At 40.2% G+C, this 15,247-nt stretch overlaps 1 protein-coding gene and 1 long non-coding RNA gene across 3 annotated transcripts in view; one reads left to right on the top strand and one right to left on the bottom strand.

Moving 5' to 3' along the window:
* Window positions 1-14,217, top strand: part of IPO5 (importin 5) — a 42,359-nt gene extending 28,142 nt beyond the window's left edge. For both annotated transcript variants that reach the window (XM_081002973.1, XM_081002974.1), the window contains exons 16-26: window positions 336-468; window positions 549-670; window positions 1,183-1,279; window positions 2,858-3,030; window positions 4,080-4,191; window positions 4,773-4,828; window positions 8,867-8,989; window positions 9,589-9,808; window positions 9,983-10,211; window positions 11,627-11,768; window positions 13,488-14,217. In XM_081002973.1, the coding sequence (XP_080859099.1) occupies window positions 336-468; window positions 549-670; window positions 1,183-1,279; window positions 2,858-3,030; window positions 4,080-4,191; window positions 4,773-4,828; window positions 8,867-8,989; window positions 9,589-9,808; window positions 9,983-10,211; window positions 11,627-11,768; window positions 13,488-13,574 (1,494 nt within the window). In that variant the 3' untranslated portion in view covers window positions 13,575-14,217. The remainder of the gene's footprint in view (window positions 1-335; window positions 469-548; window positions 671-1,182; window positions 1,280-2,857; window positions 3,031-4,079; window positions 4,192-4,772; window positions 4,829-8,866; window positions 8,990-9,588; window positions 9,809-9,982; window positions 10,212-11,626; window positions 11,769-13,487) is intronic.
* The window catches only part of LOC308475980, a 1,233,414-nt gene that overhangs the window by 1,057,067 nt on the left and 161,100 nt on the right, over window positions 1-15,247 (bottom strand). The window lies entirely within an intron of this gene.

The raw sequence follows: 15,247 nt of genomic DNA, 5'->3' as shown, positions 1-15,247 counted from the left end.
GGCTACCGAGATGAAATGTTCCCTTCTCATCGTACCTCTGCCCATGAGCTTACTAGATGGCCTTGGGCAAGCTATTCTTTTTCAGCCTCACCCCTATCTGCAGTATGGGGACTTGGAACGCTCTCCCTAGAAATCTTCAAAACTACAATTTTGAAATGCTAAGGATTACTGCTCAGCTGTTGCCTGTAGAAAATAATTCCTAACATCAATGTGAAGCATCTGTACGACTTAATTTTTAAGATGGGTTTGATTTTTGCTCAGCACAGGCAGTAATGCAACTTTTAAGAAAGTATTCTTGCAGAAAAGAAAAGTAAACTAAGGCTCTTAATTTTCAGATATCGTATATGATTTCTGCATGGGCTAGAATGTGCAAGATCCTTGGAAAGGAATTCCAACAGTACCTCCCTGTTGTGATGGGTCCTTTAATGAAAACTGCATCAATTAAGCCCGAAGTGGCTCTCCTTGACAGTAAGTTCTGAGACTTATTCCATTCTTAAATTAGCTGTAAGGAAGGGCACAGCTCTCCTAATCATTTTCTCTCTTGATAGCACAAGATATGGAGAACATGAGTGACGATGATGGCTGGGAATTTGTAAATCTGGGTGACCAGCAGAGTTTTGGTATCAAGACTGCAGGCCTTGAAGAAAAAGCAACTGCATGCCAGATGTTGGTGGGTACTATTTTGACCACACGGTTTGAACTGAAATCAGTATTCAGCAGTATGGAGGCCCAGAAGCTGGAGTAGACTGCAGCTCAGGAGCTGAATTTGGCTCATGGGCAATTAAAATTTAGGAGGGTGTAGCAAAAAGGGTGGAATAGCCTGGTGACTCAGTAGGCTCTTTCACGCTATTAATGATAGGGAGCATTTGCCCTTGGGAATAGAGAAGAGAAAGTGGGACCAACTTTAGTGAAAGAAGAGTATGGACAGACTAGATAACACTTGTGGAATTTTATTGTTGTTAAAAGATTTAATTGTTCTGTAAAATCAAAGACTTGTATGAATGAATTAATCAGACAAAGTGCACCAACTTATCACAAGCGACACAAGAGCGTCCCATTTTCCTTTATCTTTGTAGGTGTAGTTTTCCTGTTTGCTTAATTGTTTCTCAATATACCTGATGGTCATTTAATAAGTGCACAACAGTATTCCTTTTCTAAATTGCTTACATTTTTTTGTTTTAGGTTTGCTATGCCAAAGAGCTGAAAGAAGGATTTGTGGAGTACACAGAGCAAGTTGTAAAACTGATGGTTCCTTTGTTAAAATTCTATTTCCATGATGATATCCTTTTACAAGAATGTGTCTATAAATGCCTTGTGAAGTTTTAATATTATAACCTGCAAAATGTTCACAAGTACTTTGATGTCATCCCGTAAGCCAGAGGTTCCCAGTTTGCTAAGTACTGGAACCCCCTGCTTTTCAAAAGCCAAGCCATGGACCCCCCATTTTCAAAAAATTGATATCTCTGTGGTAGGTTTTGTATCGTGAATGGTGCTACGGACCACCACCACCTCCAGCATCGATGGACCAACAGTTGGGAACCACTGCTGTAAGCTATTTGGAAGAGCTGCAAGATCTTGTCATTGAGGCAGGATAGAACTCATACAGAATCAGCATATTAAGAATCTTAAAGGGCTGTTAGAATGGTACCCCTCTTCTTTAAGGCTTTTCCGTGGCAAATGTGCATAATTCTGCCTTGCTTTCCATATTTAGGGATGGGGAATCTCCAGCTTACAAGCTGAATGTGACCTGTAGGATCTCCCCATCCAGCCCACAGCCTCCAAAATAACCACAGTACTTCCATTAATGCCACCAGTGGGAACTTTTGTAAGCCTGATAGCCACTTGGGGATGATTTTAAGAGGGGAGCTTCACAGCTGAGAAAGGAAGAGTTAAATCTCCTTTCTCCATGCACTGTAACATACATGCACACACACACACAAAAAATTCCTCTCCACATATACTAGTTTGGCTCAAAAACATCTTGTGCTGGTGGAAACTGATTTTTAATCCTAATTGTTTAGGCCTGGAAGAGGGGGTTGTTTGTAAGAGGGAGTGGTTCTGAGCCTCGCCCAGTGTTGACATGCAACCCAAACAAATTTCACCAAAAGGGTTGTGGTCCTCAAGGGCAGGGGGGAGGTTATCCAGCCCCTAGTGTGTAGGATTCTAATTTAGCTGCAATGATGCAAAGGCCTATACAGTGGTACCTCGGGTTATATATGCTTTAGGTTACATACGCTTCAGGTTACAGAATCCGCTAACCCAGAAATTGTACCTCGGGTTAAGTAGTTTGCTTCAGGATGAGAACAGAAATCATGCTTTGGCGGCGCAGCGGGAGGCCTCATTAGCTAAAGTGGTGCTTCAGGTTAAGAACAGTTTCAGGTTAAGAATGGACCTCCGGAACAAATTAATTACTTATCCCGAGGTACCACTGTATTCAGCTAAGGCAACACTGAAGGATCACACCACCAGTTTTGAACATTATGTGGAGGTGTTTTCTAATTTATCTTCATTTTGAAAGGATAGGCAATATTTAAACTCCTTTTCAAATGTAAAATTGCTAAGCACTATACCATTTATCCTTCCATGTTGTCCAAAATGTAATCCAGGAATCAATATTGTTTACCCAGATTTTTAAAAATGTGCTATACTTCATTTGTTTTTTACTTCGTTGAGTGGAATCAAATTGTAACAGATATATAATGTTCTATGCTTAATTGTAATTTAAATTCGCGTCCTAGGATTCTGAACTGGGGAAAGTGGGATTTGATCATAGCCTCAAGAAGGAAACTATATGGTTGGTGGTTGTCTGACACTGGCAAAAAAATGTTTGGCAGTCATTTACCTTAATGAATTCAACGTGTTCGTGTGGCAGCTGCAGAATCTATGCCTTTGCTCCTGGAATGTGCAAGAGTTCGTGGCCCAGAATACCTCACCCAGATGTGGCATTTTATGTGTGATGCCCTTATCAAGGCCATAGGGACAGAACCTGACTCAGATGTACTGTCAGAAATAATGCATTCTTTTGCCAAGGTAATATTTTACTTTGCATGAGCTACAATTCCTGTCTCCCTGAATAGAAAATGTTATATTTTCAGTAAGGAGAAAGAAAAGAGAATTTAAATTAATGGTTTTCATGTTGTCCTAGTGCTCATGTTTTATCTGAATTTGGACAAGCAGGTACAAGTAGCCATAAGCCTTAGGCTCACACTCCCCCTCCTTACAAGAAGAAATCAGAAATATTCACCTTTTGTAGCAAAGCACTAAGTAAAAGCACTAACTAAAAGCAAAAAGTTCTATTTGGCTAAGAATTTTTGTGCAAAGGCAGAGCAGTATTAGCATTGTGAAGCAGAGTATATTTAGCAATCAACTTTAGGTGCCTTGTGATTGAGATTATAATGTTTGTGAATTTCTTTTGAAATTGTCAAACAAACTTGCTAGTTTTCTTACAAAACTGATGCAACAGCGAAAGGTTGTTAAAGTTTAAATGGTTAGTGAACAAAAACTCCTAGTTCCAACTGTATGTTTTCTTACTGTACAAGAATATACCGGTAAACCTATCTAGCTTTACATTGAAAACTGGTAATCCGAATTAGGTAGATTTAGATGTTTATTTAGTTTGCAATTTAAGTGATTGGAATAGTGCATGGAAAGTCCCTGTTGGGGATTGATTGATTGATTGATTGATTGATTGATTGATTTAAAATTTATTTTTAACACAAGTACTTAAAAAAGACCACAAGTATAGCGGGTAATCTTTGAGAAGACAATTCTTTCACAAGAAGGAATAACTTTTCTAAGATTGTGCCTGTGGCGATGTTTGTTCATAATCTAAAAGCAATAAAAGGGAAATTTAATTTAGTTAAAGCTCATACTATTAATATTTTACACAGACTTTGTAATATAGCCTATAAAATGAAGTAGAGAGAAGCAAGTACACCGTGTTGAGTTCTTTGGAGGAAAGGTGGGATGTAAACAATATGATTAGTTATTTATATTATTATATATAGAGTGTTTTGGAAAGTATTACTTGAAAATGTTTGAACATCATTTTTCAAGTTGATGAACCTTTATTTCATTAGTGTATTGAAGTAATGGGAGATGGCTGCCTTAACAATGAACACTTTGAAGAACTTGGGGGAATATTGAAAGGAAAACTAGAAGAGCACTTTAAAAATCAAGAATTAAGGCAAGGTAAGCTTAATTAAGGGTGCTTAATGACATCCAAATATTTCTCAAGGCACAGCTTCTAAATTTAACTAACTGGTTCACAAAAAAGAGGTAAATAAGTAATGTGTATGACGAACCACAGCCTATACTTTTGATTAACACTGTTGTCAAGTGCCAGCCCAAGAAAGCACTAAATTCCTTAAACAAGATGATAATTCTGTATCTATCTCAGTAGCTACAGCAATATTTTTTAGTAAAGCTTGACACAGCTTTTTTCTTATTTTAGTATGTTTATATACTTAATACATAAACATATATTTAATATGCTACTGAATATTCAGAATTTCCAAGCTGAATAAGAACAATTAAAATTCATTCTAGAAACATGAAACTATCTTAACTTGTCTTGGGATAGGTTGTCATTTATTCCTGCACGTCATCATCCAAGGGTCCTTCTATCCTTTTTAGAGCAAATCTCCCGGCCCTTGGGTTGATCTACCAAATAATTGCCCTCTGCTCCTTTTCTACAGCTTTCTTCTTGCAGCAAGCCTGGACATTTCTGAAAGCAGCCATGCTAATACATTAACAATTTGCTTTTTAATTAGTGAAAAGGCAAGATGAAGATTACGATGAGCAAGTTGAAGAGTCACTGCAAGATGAAGTAAGTCTTCTGTTGGTTGTCTTCACAAATAGAATATTCTTAGAAGCCATTTCATATTACATAACGGTATGAAATGGTGCTATCGCTTTTCCTCATGCCCGATTTGCAGATAATTTTCATGTTCTTTGGGAAGCTTCTATCAAGTAAATACCTAATAGTCTTGGGTAGGCAGTGCAAAGGAGACAAACTTTCTAGATTCTCCCAGGTGCCACTCCACAACATGCCGGAAGAAAGTAGATTGTGGAGTAACTATTGATGGGAGACTGTTTTGGGGAACATCACATCCTTCTGGCACGCTTCCAAACATCTTCTATGGCAGTAGATCACAGGCTGTTTCTTTCAGTAGGACTCTAGGCCTAGCAACGACCTTGAACCTACAGAAACACCCAGATCATGTTGGGAACAATGTAGGACTGGCCCTGACTTGATGGAGCCAGTGCTTACTGATCTTATGACAGGAAATTGACTGTACACAACCACACACATGAACATGGCCATCTCTTCCTGATACTGTTCCTTGGGGCCCAGTCCTGGAGAACTGGTGCCCAGGGTTCCACAATTCCACTTGTCATGGCAAGTATTGTACTATCATCTGGCAAGGGTGATAGGCACCAGGCTTCTTCCCAGTTTCAGGAGCTGGAGAATAGGGATGGGGATCATCCCCACTGTTGGCGAAGCACTCAAAGCACCTCCAAAGTGCTGCACAATTCCAGTGACTTCAAGGTTGGAAGAAGCATAGCTTGTTTTTGCCTCAAGAGACACAAATTAATAAAGTCCAGCCTTCCTGGGGAGTTGCTGTGTTTCTGATGCACTTTGGAAAGCCTCTGCACCAAAAACGGCCCAAGACTCTTCTCTAGCTTTGAACAGATGGATATCCCTGTAATTGGGTTAGGCTATCGGGGTATATTGCCTCCCCATCTTGAAATGTAACACTGAGGGAGAGGGGTATTATCCCTCGCCTTGGGATGCATGTCAATGATGAGACTCTGGATCTGGCAACCACAAATTTGCTGGATATCTGCCAGTGGTTGCAGCATCCCCATCTTTGTGGCAACTATCTGGTATCTATTAAAATATTACATTTAGATTTTATTATACATTGCTGTAAGCAGTCTTAGAAGCCAGGTTTGTATGACATAGCCCCTGCAGCCCTGCCAACAGCAACTATTTTAGGGGTAAGGTGTAGGGTTTACTTATTTTATTTACTGCTTTTATTTACTTATTTTATTTTATTTATTTATTTTATTTACTTACTAGCTATTTTAGTAAGATGTAGGGTTTACTTCTGAGTAAGCCTGCATAAGGTTGTGCTGGAAGTCCATGACAAGTTGTTTCAGATCAGATACAGTGGTGCCCTGCAAGACGAATGCCTCGCAAGACGGAAAACCCACTAGACGAAAGGGTTTTCCGTTTTTGAGTTGCTTCGCAGGACGAATTTCCCTATGGGCTTGCTTCGCAAGACGAAAATGTCTTGCGAGTCTTGAGATTTTTTTTCCGCTTTTCCCCCCCTTTATCTAAGCCGCTAAGCCTTTAATAGCCTTTTAGCAGCTAATCCGCTAAGCCTTTAAGCCTTTAATAGCCGCTAAACCGCTAATAGCGCTAATCCGTTAAGCCGCTAATAGGGTTGCTTCGCAAGACGAAAAAACCGCTAGACGAAGACACTCGCGGAACGGATTAATTTCGTCTTGCGAGGCACCACTGTACTGAATTACTTTCCGGTTGTGGATTAATATGACAGAAACGTTGATATCTTTATCATGGTGGATTAAGGCATGAATTACAGGTGCCTGTTGTTGCTGTTGTTGTTGTTGTTTAGTCCGACTCTTCGTGACCCCATGGACCAGAGCATGCCAGGCACTCCTGTCTTCCACTGCCTCCCGCAGTTTGGTCAAACTCATGCTGGTAGCTTCGAGAGCACTGTCCAACCATGATATTTATTTCCAAGTCTGTGCACAATATCTGCAGGGCTCTCCTTCATAATGCTTGCCTTGATTTTGTCAAGGTACATTTATTCCCTTCCAAAAAGCACTTGTTGGGTCTTTGTTTTCCGTGGCCCAGGGAGTTGTCGTGAAAGGGTACAGTAATGGCACTGCTTTTGGGTGAGGGGGCAGCTTGTGCTGTTCTGCCTCAATCGGTGGTTCTACAGATTTCTTAGCTGAACTGGGATTGGGGTTATGTAATGGGGGGATGGGACGCGGGTGGCGCTGTGGGTTAAACCACAGAGCCTAGGATTGCCGATCAGAAGGTCGGCAGTTCGAATCCCCACGACGGGGTGAGCTCCCGTTGCTCAGTCCCTGCTCCTGCCAACCTAGCAGTTCGAAAGCATGTCAAAGTGCAAGTAGATAAATAGGTACCTCTCTGGCGGGAAGGTAAATGGTGTTTCCGTGCACTGCTCTGGTTCGCCAGAAGCGACTTAGTCATGCTGGCCACATGACCCAGAAGCTGTATGCCGGCTCCCTCAGCCAATAAAGCAAGATGAGCGCCGCAACGCCAGAGTCAGCCACGACTGGACCAGGGGTCAGGGGTCCCTTTACCTTTACCTAATGGGGGGGGGGCAGACTTAACCCAGTGTTTTCCAGGTGAGTTCTTCCAAAGCAGGTGTTAGATGCAGTCTTGATCAGTTTTTTAGTATTTCAAAATGTTAGCACACTAGTGTGTAAATGCAAAATAATAAACAACTTTGCTAGGAGTCTAAACCATCTTACAGAGTGGTCTCTGAAAGAAATTCCCAAGTGAATATCCATTTGGCTGTTTTCTTTTTCTTCATTTCATTGGTTTCCAATGTAAAGCTGCTGGTTGGAGCTGTCCTGGCCTTTTCTTTCTCAGGGCTGTTCCCCTTTCCCCCATTTTCTTCTGATGGATGAGGGACTGTCTATACTGGAAGGGCTAGGTTCGAGTCACAAATCTTAAAAAACCAGGAGAAGTACCATCAGCCTTCCTTTACATTGGTCAAGCCTTCACTGATGTTCATTGGATGGACATTCAGCTAATTTCAAAGGATACTTAGTCACATTTTGGGCAAGCATTCTGCAGGATTAATATTCAGCTGTAGTTTAAATTCTTCTCATGTTTGGACAAACTGATGCAAATACTTTTATTTGCTCATTGAAAGCCTAACTGCTCTTATTAGCAGTGGGTATCGGAATCAAAGCAGTCAATTCTAAAGTATTAGTATTACTATATAAGCAGTGACTGAATTTCAGGTCCTGGATGGTTCATGACTATGCATATTGTTGGTTACAATAGATGTATTCTTCACCTCCCAGCCATGCACTGGGATTGAAAAGAATTGGACCTAGGAAATGGCAGTTATTTTAATGTGAGAGGAGGAAGGGTGAATACAGATGACACATTTTCACAATTGTACATGATGTGTAGCAAGATCTTCCTTCCCATTTGGCAAGATTATACCAATTACCATTCTTCTTTGGAGTGCAGCTTACTGTATTGCAGTTTAAGCATTTGTAGAAGCTCAGCGACCCCTTGTGGAAGCAAGGAAATCAAACATCTTGGGCTTCAGTGTAGGAAAATGTAGATGGCTGGCTATAGGAAGTAGCTGTGTGAGTGGGGAAAAGGGCTATAGCAAATAGTGCTAATTGTGAAAAACAGGGTCTGTTGAGGGTGGGAGAGAAGAAGAAAAACCTAACACTGACCTAGATAAAATGAGTGATATAATACCTTTTAGCCTAGAATATTCTCTTCTCCCTGCCATTTCCATAAGATGTCATTGCTAGGAAAATACAAGTTAGTTCTAGTCTGATGGTAAGAGCCAACATAGCATGAGCAGGCATGTGGCCATGCAACAGGGCTTCTTCCTCGCCTCCCCCTACAGCCCCCTAATCTGCTCCATCAAGTAGATAAACCTTCAAGCAGATATTTGGGGGAAGGGGGACCCTGTGGAGCTGCAGAAGTCCCATTGTGTAAGTGGGCAGACAGCATTGCATACCTCCCTGAAATTGTAAAAAATGTTAAGATCCATCATTCAACATCATCCAAAATGGTAGATACTGATTCCATTGCTTTTCCCCCCTTTATCAGCACGACAGTGATGTCTACATTCTGACTAAAGTGTCAGATATTTTGCACTCGATATTCAGCAGCTACAAGTCAAAGGTGTTACCATGGTTTGAACAGCTACTACCACAAATTGTCAACTTAATTGTAAGTATTCTGGAGCTCCTCAAGGCTTATTTAGAATGGCACAGAGGACCCTCAAATTAATATTGTCAGCTATGGGAGGATGGGTCAGGGAAGTCTCCTTGTACAATGATGCTTAGGTACAACATTTATAAGAAATTATTTCAATAGCTTATTGGCTATAATTCTGTGCAGCTTTTCCCTTGACACTAAATGTAATGCTGGTATATGCATTTGCACAGAGACATAAACACTGCAACAAGAGGAATATTGGAGGAATAGGAAAATATTAAGGGTAAAGAGTAACTTGGAGCAGTGAAGATAGGCTTTTGTTTTGTAAATAGTGCTGGCATATTTACAGTGAGATGGTACTTTAGTTTTTCTCAAGAAGCAATTAATTCTCTAACTGATGTAGGGTGATGGACCCCGTAATATGTATATGTAATTATGTATATGAAACCTCTTCAAGGCTTTAGGGCTGGGCATACCATATTGGTAGGTTAGGAATCTAGGGCAATCTGGGTTTCTAAAGAAGTTCTAGATGTAATGAGGTGGGAGGACAAGGGACAACCTTCAAACAGGTGGAAGGAATGCTGCTTATGTGGTTTTTTTCTCCTTTACAGTGCCCACATAGGCCATGGCCAGACAGGCAGTGGGGTTTATGCATTTTTGATGATGTCATAGAACACTGCAGCCCATCCTCATTCAAATATGCAGAATACTTCTTGAGACCAATGCTACAGTCAATATGTGACAACAGCCCAGAGGTTAGACAAGCAGCTGCATATGGTATTGGTGTCATGGCACAATTTGGCGGGGACAATTATCGGCCTTTCTGCACAGGTATCTTACATGCTATTTATCTGGCACATTTTATCTTTTGCATATGTAACCTTCTGTTCAGGCCTGTAGGCTGCCAATTTGACAGCTCTACTTGAAAGTGTAATTTTGCCAAAAAATTCAAATATATAATGCAGTGTCTGTTTTTTTCCCACCAAAAAATATTGGCATTGCCAGAGGCCCTTCCATTGCTGGTGAGAGTTATTCAATCAGCAGATGCCAAAACCAAAGAAAATATCAACGCAACAGAAAACTGCATTTCAGCAGTTGGGAAGATCATGAAGTTTAAGCCTGACTGTATAAATGTTGAAGAAGTGCTGCCTCATTGGTTATCATGGCTGCCACTGCATGAAGACAAAGAAGAAGCTGTTCATACTTTCAATTATTTGTGTGACCTAATAGAGAGGTAAGAAGAAAATGCTGCTTGAGCCATAAAGGTTAAGACTGATTTCTACATGTGTGTGCGTGAAGTGTAACATTTGGCCATGATTTATATTTTTAGGCATTACATTTTTAGATTTTATTTCCGTTACCATGTACAGCGGTACCTTGGTTCTCAAACGTAATCCGTTACGGGAGTCTATTCAACTCCCAAAACGGTTCGAAAACCAAAGCGCAGCTTCCAATTGGCTGCAGGAGCTTCCTGCACTCAAGCAGAAGCCGCGCCGGGCGTTCAGCTTCCAGAACACTTACTTCCGGGTTTGTGGCATTCGGGAGCCAATTTGTTCGGCAACTAAGCCATTTGAGAACCAAGGTACGACTGTCCTCCTCAAATGTGAAAATGAAACAACCCTTGATATAGTGTCTGCAGTTTTAACCCTCATGTATTATCTCAAACTTTTTTTAAAAAAAAGTGAACACACATACTTTTAATTAAACAAATCGAGGCAATGGAGATTAATAATTATACTGCCCACCTCTCTTTCTATTTGGCAAATAACTGCCATGGTGTACCCATAAGGAAAAGGATTAACTTCCTCAGTGCCACAGTTGCAAAATAAAGGGATGAAAGTTCCACTCATGTCTTTGTTTGGCCCATGATAACACAATAATTGTATGTTAACGTTGACACCTTTTTAAAGTTTAAAAATGTACAGCAGAAAAGAGTTTCCTAGAGAGGCTTCACATAAAGTTACTGTTAAAAAAATAAGCAACAAATAGCTGCCAAATAACACATTTGACCCTGTTACCAGGCCAGGTTAATAATTCCACACACAACATATTACATATATCTGTTATCTTGAATTTATGTTGTATGCATGTGTAGTGTAATCAATATTAGTACAACATGGTAGATCCTTATGGAACATCTGTAGAGTGATAGTTTAATGTGTTGCTGGATATCAAAGGGAACAAACCTGCCTCAAATGTTTATTGCACATTTATTGCACGGTTTTGGTAGTCCTAATAAGGTGGATGAAATTTAGAGTAGTTAACCCAGTTTAGATTAGTTAATTTCCTTCATCCAGAGATCAAAATCCTGAAAATGTTTAGAAAATAACATCCACCTGCATTTACTGCGTTGCAGCATCTGCAGAAAATAACTCCTAGGGAGTACCTGACCTCAGATGAGCCCACCACAGAAAAGATGCTTTCTGGTTGCCAGGAAAAAAGGAAGGGCAAATTAGGGAGATTCCAGGGTGTGCTAGAAAATAAGACAGAAGCAGAAAAAGGAGGGAAGAACAGAAAATATTTAGGACACCAACAATGGCAACCTGGAATTTTAATATAATACTCTACATTAAAGCTGTTGTGTTATGTGCCTAGAAACCTTTATTGTTCATGCTAGCTAATTTTAATTTTCTTTTGCATTCCCAACAGTAATCATCCCATTGTTTTGGGCCCCAACAATTCTAATCTGCCCAAAATATTCAGTATAATTGCGGATGGTGAAATGAACGAAGCTATGAAGCGTGGAGATCCATGCACCAAACGACTCGCTAACGTAGTTCGGCAAGTGCAGGTAAATGCAAATTAATATTTTCATGTCTGCATTTTCACATCTCGCCACTCCAAACCCTGGCTTAGCACAAATGTGTGAGCTCTCAAGGAGACCACAGGTGCTTTGCTCCTCTCCAGTAGAGCAAGTATGTCAGGGTTTCTCCTGTGGTTATAGGTCATGGTTTAAGAGGAGAGATCTTAACAAAGAGCTCTTACATTTCCAAGCACAATTCAAAGTGTTGGTGCTGACCTTTAAAGCCCTAAACAGCCTTGGCCCAGTATACCTAAAGGAATGTCTCCACCCCCATCGTCCAGCCCAGACACTGAGGTCCAGCTCCAAGGGCCTTCAGCCGGTTTCCTCACTCCAAGAAGCGAAGTTACAGGGAACCAGGCAGAGGGCCTTCTTGGTAGTGGCACCCTCCCTGTGGAACGCCCTCCCATCAGATGTCAAAGAAATAAACAACTATCTGACTTTTAGAAGACATCTGAAGGCAGCCCTGTTTAGGGAAGCTTTTAATGTTTGATATTTTATCATGTTTTAATATTCTCTTGGGAGCTGCCCAGAGTGGTTGGGGAAACCCAGTCAGATGGGCAGGGTATATTATTATTATTATTATTATTGACACACTTCTTTACCTTGCCATTCGATATTTGAGGGGTGAAATTTTAAAACCCACCTTATTTTTGTGACTAAATTGTTTTAAACTCTCTTGAATATTGTGTTTTAATGTTGTGACCTTGCCAAGGGACCCTAAGAGTGAAAGGTGGATAATTAATAATAATAATAACCACAATTGTAAACTGGGATGATATGCTAAGCCAAACCTTGACTTAGCTGCTGTTCTGCACTAACCTAAAAAGTTCAGAGAGGAGCTAAGCAGATGGCAAGCTGTCATGGTAAGCCATATGGCGGCTTACCATGACATGCAAATCAGGCTGAATTTGTCACTTGTCAGAATTGTAACATTTCCCTCAAAAGTGGCAGTATCTCTGACTGGAAGACATTTCATTTTGAAAGATAGCCACTGTCCAGTGGCCCAGAGCTTACTCAGATTTGTGTGGCATATAAACACAATTTACACGCAGCAAATAGTAGAAGGAATGCACACGTCTTAGTAGAGTTATAAAGCATAATCTACTCTGCTGGGAGAAGATAAACAAGATGAATAAAATTTCAGATCTTGCGATTCAGAAAAAAACCAAAGGAAAGGGAGGTTCTGGAAAGTAGCTTGCCACGTTTTTGCTGTGGTTTTGTCCTTCTTACCCTGGTTAATTTATTCCTTGTCTTCCCAGTCTTGTGTCTAAGAATCACCATATACTTTCTCTAGAACAGAGATGGGGAATCTGTGGCCCTCCAGATGTTGTTGAATTCCAACTCACATGCTCCTTAATTACTGGGCATGCTGGCTGGGATTAATGGAATCTGAAATCCAGTAACATCTTCTAGAGAGCCTCTGCTTCTGTTCCTGTTCCAGAAGAACGTGAATCTCTAAAAGAATGTTAGCAATGCTTATTATTTTAGCTGTATTGAGTACTTTTTACCTGTTGTGTTCCAGTCCACTCATTTTAAACTTTTTAATATTGTCTTACCTCCACACACCTGAGCACACTTAGCAAGATGAAGTAGAAGGTTTTTAAGAGTGGGAAAGATTTTGTGTGCAAGGGTGTCTTCTAAAGCTCCTATTGGGTACCTATTAATATGCATGTTTAACTTACCCACTATTTTTCCTTCATTCTGTAGACTTCTGGAGGTTTGTGGACAGAATGCATATCTCAGCTCAATGCAGAACAGCAGGCAGCCATACAGGAGCTCCTGAACTCTGCGTAAAGGGCCTTAATTATCATCCACAAGAAAACTCCAAATAAACATTTACCCTTCGGTTTAGGTTTCTTTGTTTTGTTTTTAAGAGAGAAAACTGTAGTGCATGTAGGCCATTCTGCAACCTACAAGCAGTGGCAGCAGGAAGAAACGGTTTCAAATGGTGTTGCAATGAATTTCTACCCATCAGCACTGAAGGAGCTCCCTGTAAAACCTGCAGTAGCACTGAAGAGTATTTTTCTAATGGTATGAACCAACCACATGATGGTGAAAGGGAAACAAGTTGAATTTCCATTAAGCATAAACTTAATTAAGACAGCTTTTAAGACCAGGTATTCAGTAGACACCCATTATAACAGATTACAGGCATTTTTACCCTCTAGTGTTAACATGTATTGGAGTGTGAGTATTTTTGTAGGGTAGAAAACACCCTTCTGCCCACCAAACCAAGTAGATTAAGAGACTATAAACTGACGGCAACATCGAGCATGAAGACTTCATCGATATCGCATTCAGTTCTCTGAAACAGGCTTGTGTAGCGACTCAATGAAGAAGGCCATTGAGCTCTCAGCCCTTGAATGTGAAGTGTCTTTGGCATGTCTGACAGTATCTCATCCACTCCTTCAATAAATGACATTGAAATACAATCAAAGCTTGTGTAAAAGTCCAGTGCTGTGTGGTCTCTTGTTTGCCTTCAGTGGAAATAATTGTTTACTTTTCCAAGTACAACATGTCGCGCTCAGAATGCTTGGTCTGTAATCATGTTTTTTCAGTCTTCGTATCTCCATGTGTAGAGATTTAAGAATCCACTTCTTAGGGTACTTTCATGTTCTCCATATGTCTTTTTGTTTGCTTGTTTTGACCTGATTCCATATTTTCTGAGATGTGCATTTTAGCAACAGAATGGTCGCTGAATAGAATTGCCCAGTCTTTGTAAATCGGCACACATACAAAGCCTCATTTAAAAATGAAATTGGTAACATCTTTTGAAAGGGGGGATGTGACTTAAGTACTGTTCTGCGTAGTGCTTCATTATGGGCCTTTTTAATATGAGATCTTCAGTGTTTAAGTATTTGATTTTGTTCTATGGTGTCCCAAGGAACAGGAAAGAGCTATGCTTGACTCAAAACCACTAGGACTTACTTCTAAGTAAGCACACATATGATTACACTGTAAATGAATTCAATCTGACTTTGACAACTGAAAAGTTGAAACACTACATAAAGGGACTACAGTAACATAGAATCAAGAAGGTGTGTCTAGATCTTGTGTCTGACCTACAAAAACTCATGCCACAATATATTTTAAGTTAAAAAAAATCACAGTACTTGTTTTTGTCAAGGCCTGAAGAATGGACTTTTCTAGTTCATGGTTAATCATCTGGTACCATGATGAAAGACAAAGGTTTCTATTTAATCCCTGTGCTTTTGAGGAAGGAAAAGGCTTATTTCTAACAAAAGAAACAAGTTCCACCTCCATCTTCTGTTTTGGACTAGATTTTTAAATAATTGTTCATTTTGAGCATCTCTCCTGCATAGTTTCTTCAGGCTGTTGCCACGTGGTATATATATGCAATATCTGCTATTTGCCTTCATGTCAGCTCCTTCATGGAGCCATGCAGATTGCATTGTAATGTCACTAAAACTTCCAGAATTGAGCTATTTCCTATCTGTGTAAACACA

Source organism: Podarcis pityusensis (genome assembly GCF_964106645.2).
Source record: "Podarcis pityusensis genome assembly, chromosome: 4".
In the NCBI taxonomy this organism is placed as follows: domain Eukaryota; kingdom Metazoa; phylum Chordata; class Lepidosauria; order Squamata; family Lacertidae; genus Podarcis; species Podarcis pityusensis.
Note: the sequence above shows the minus strand (reverse complement) of the source record. Positions and strands in the feature narration are given on the sequence as shown.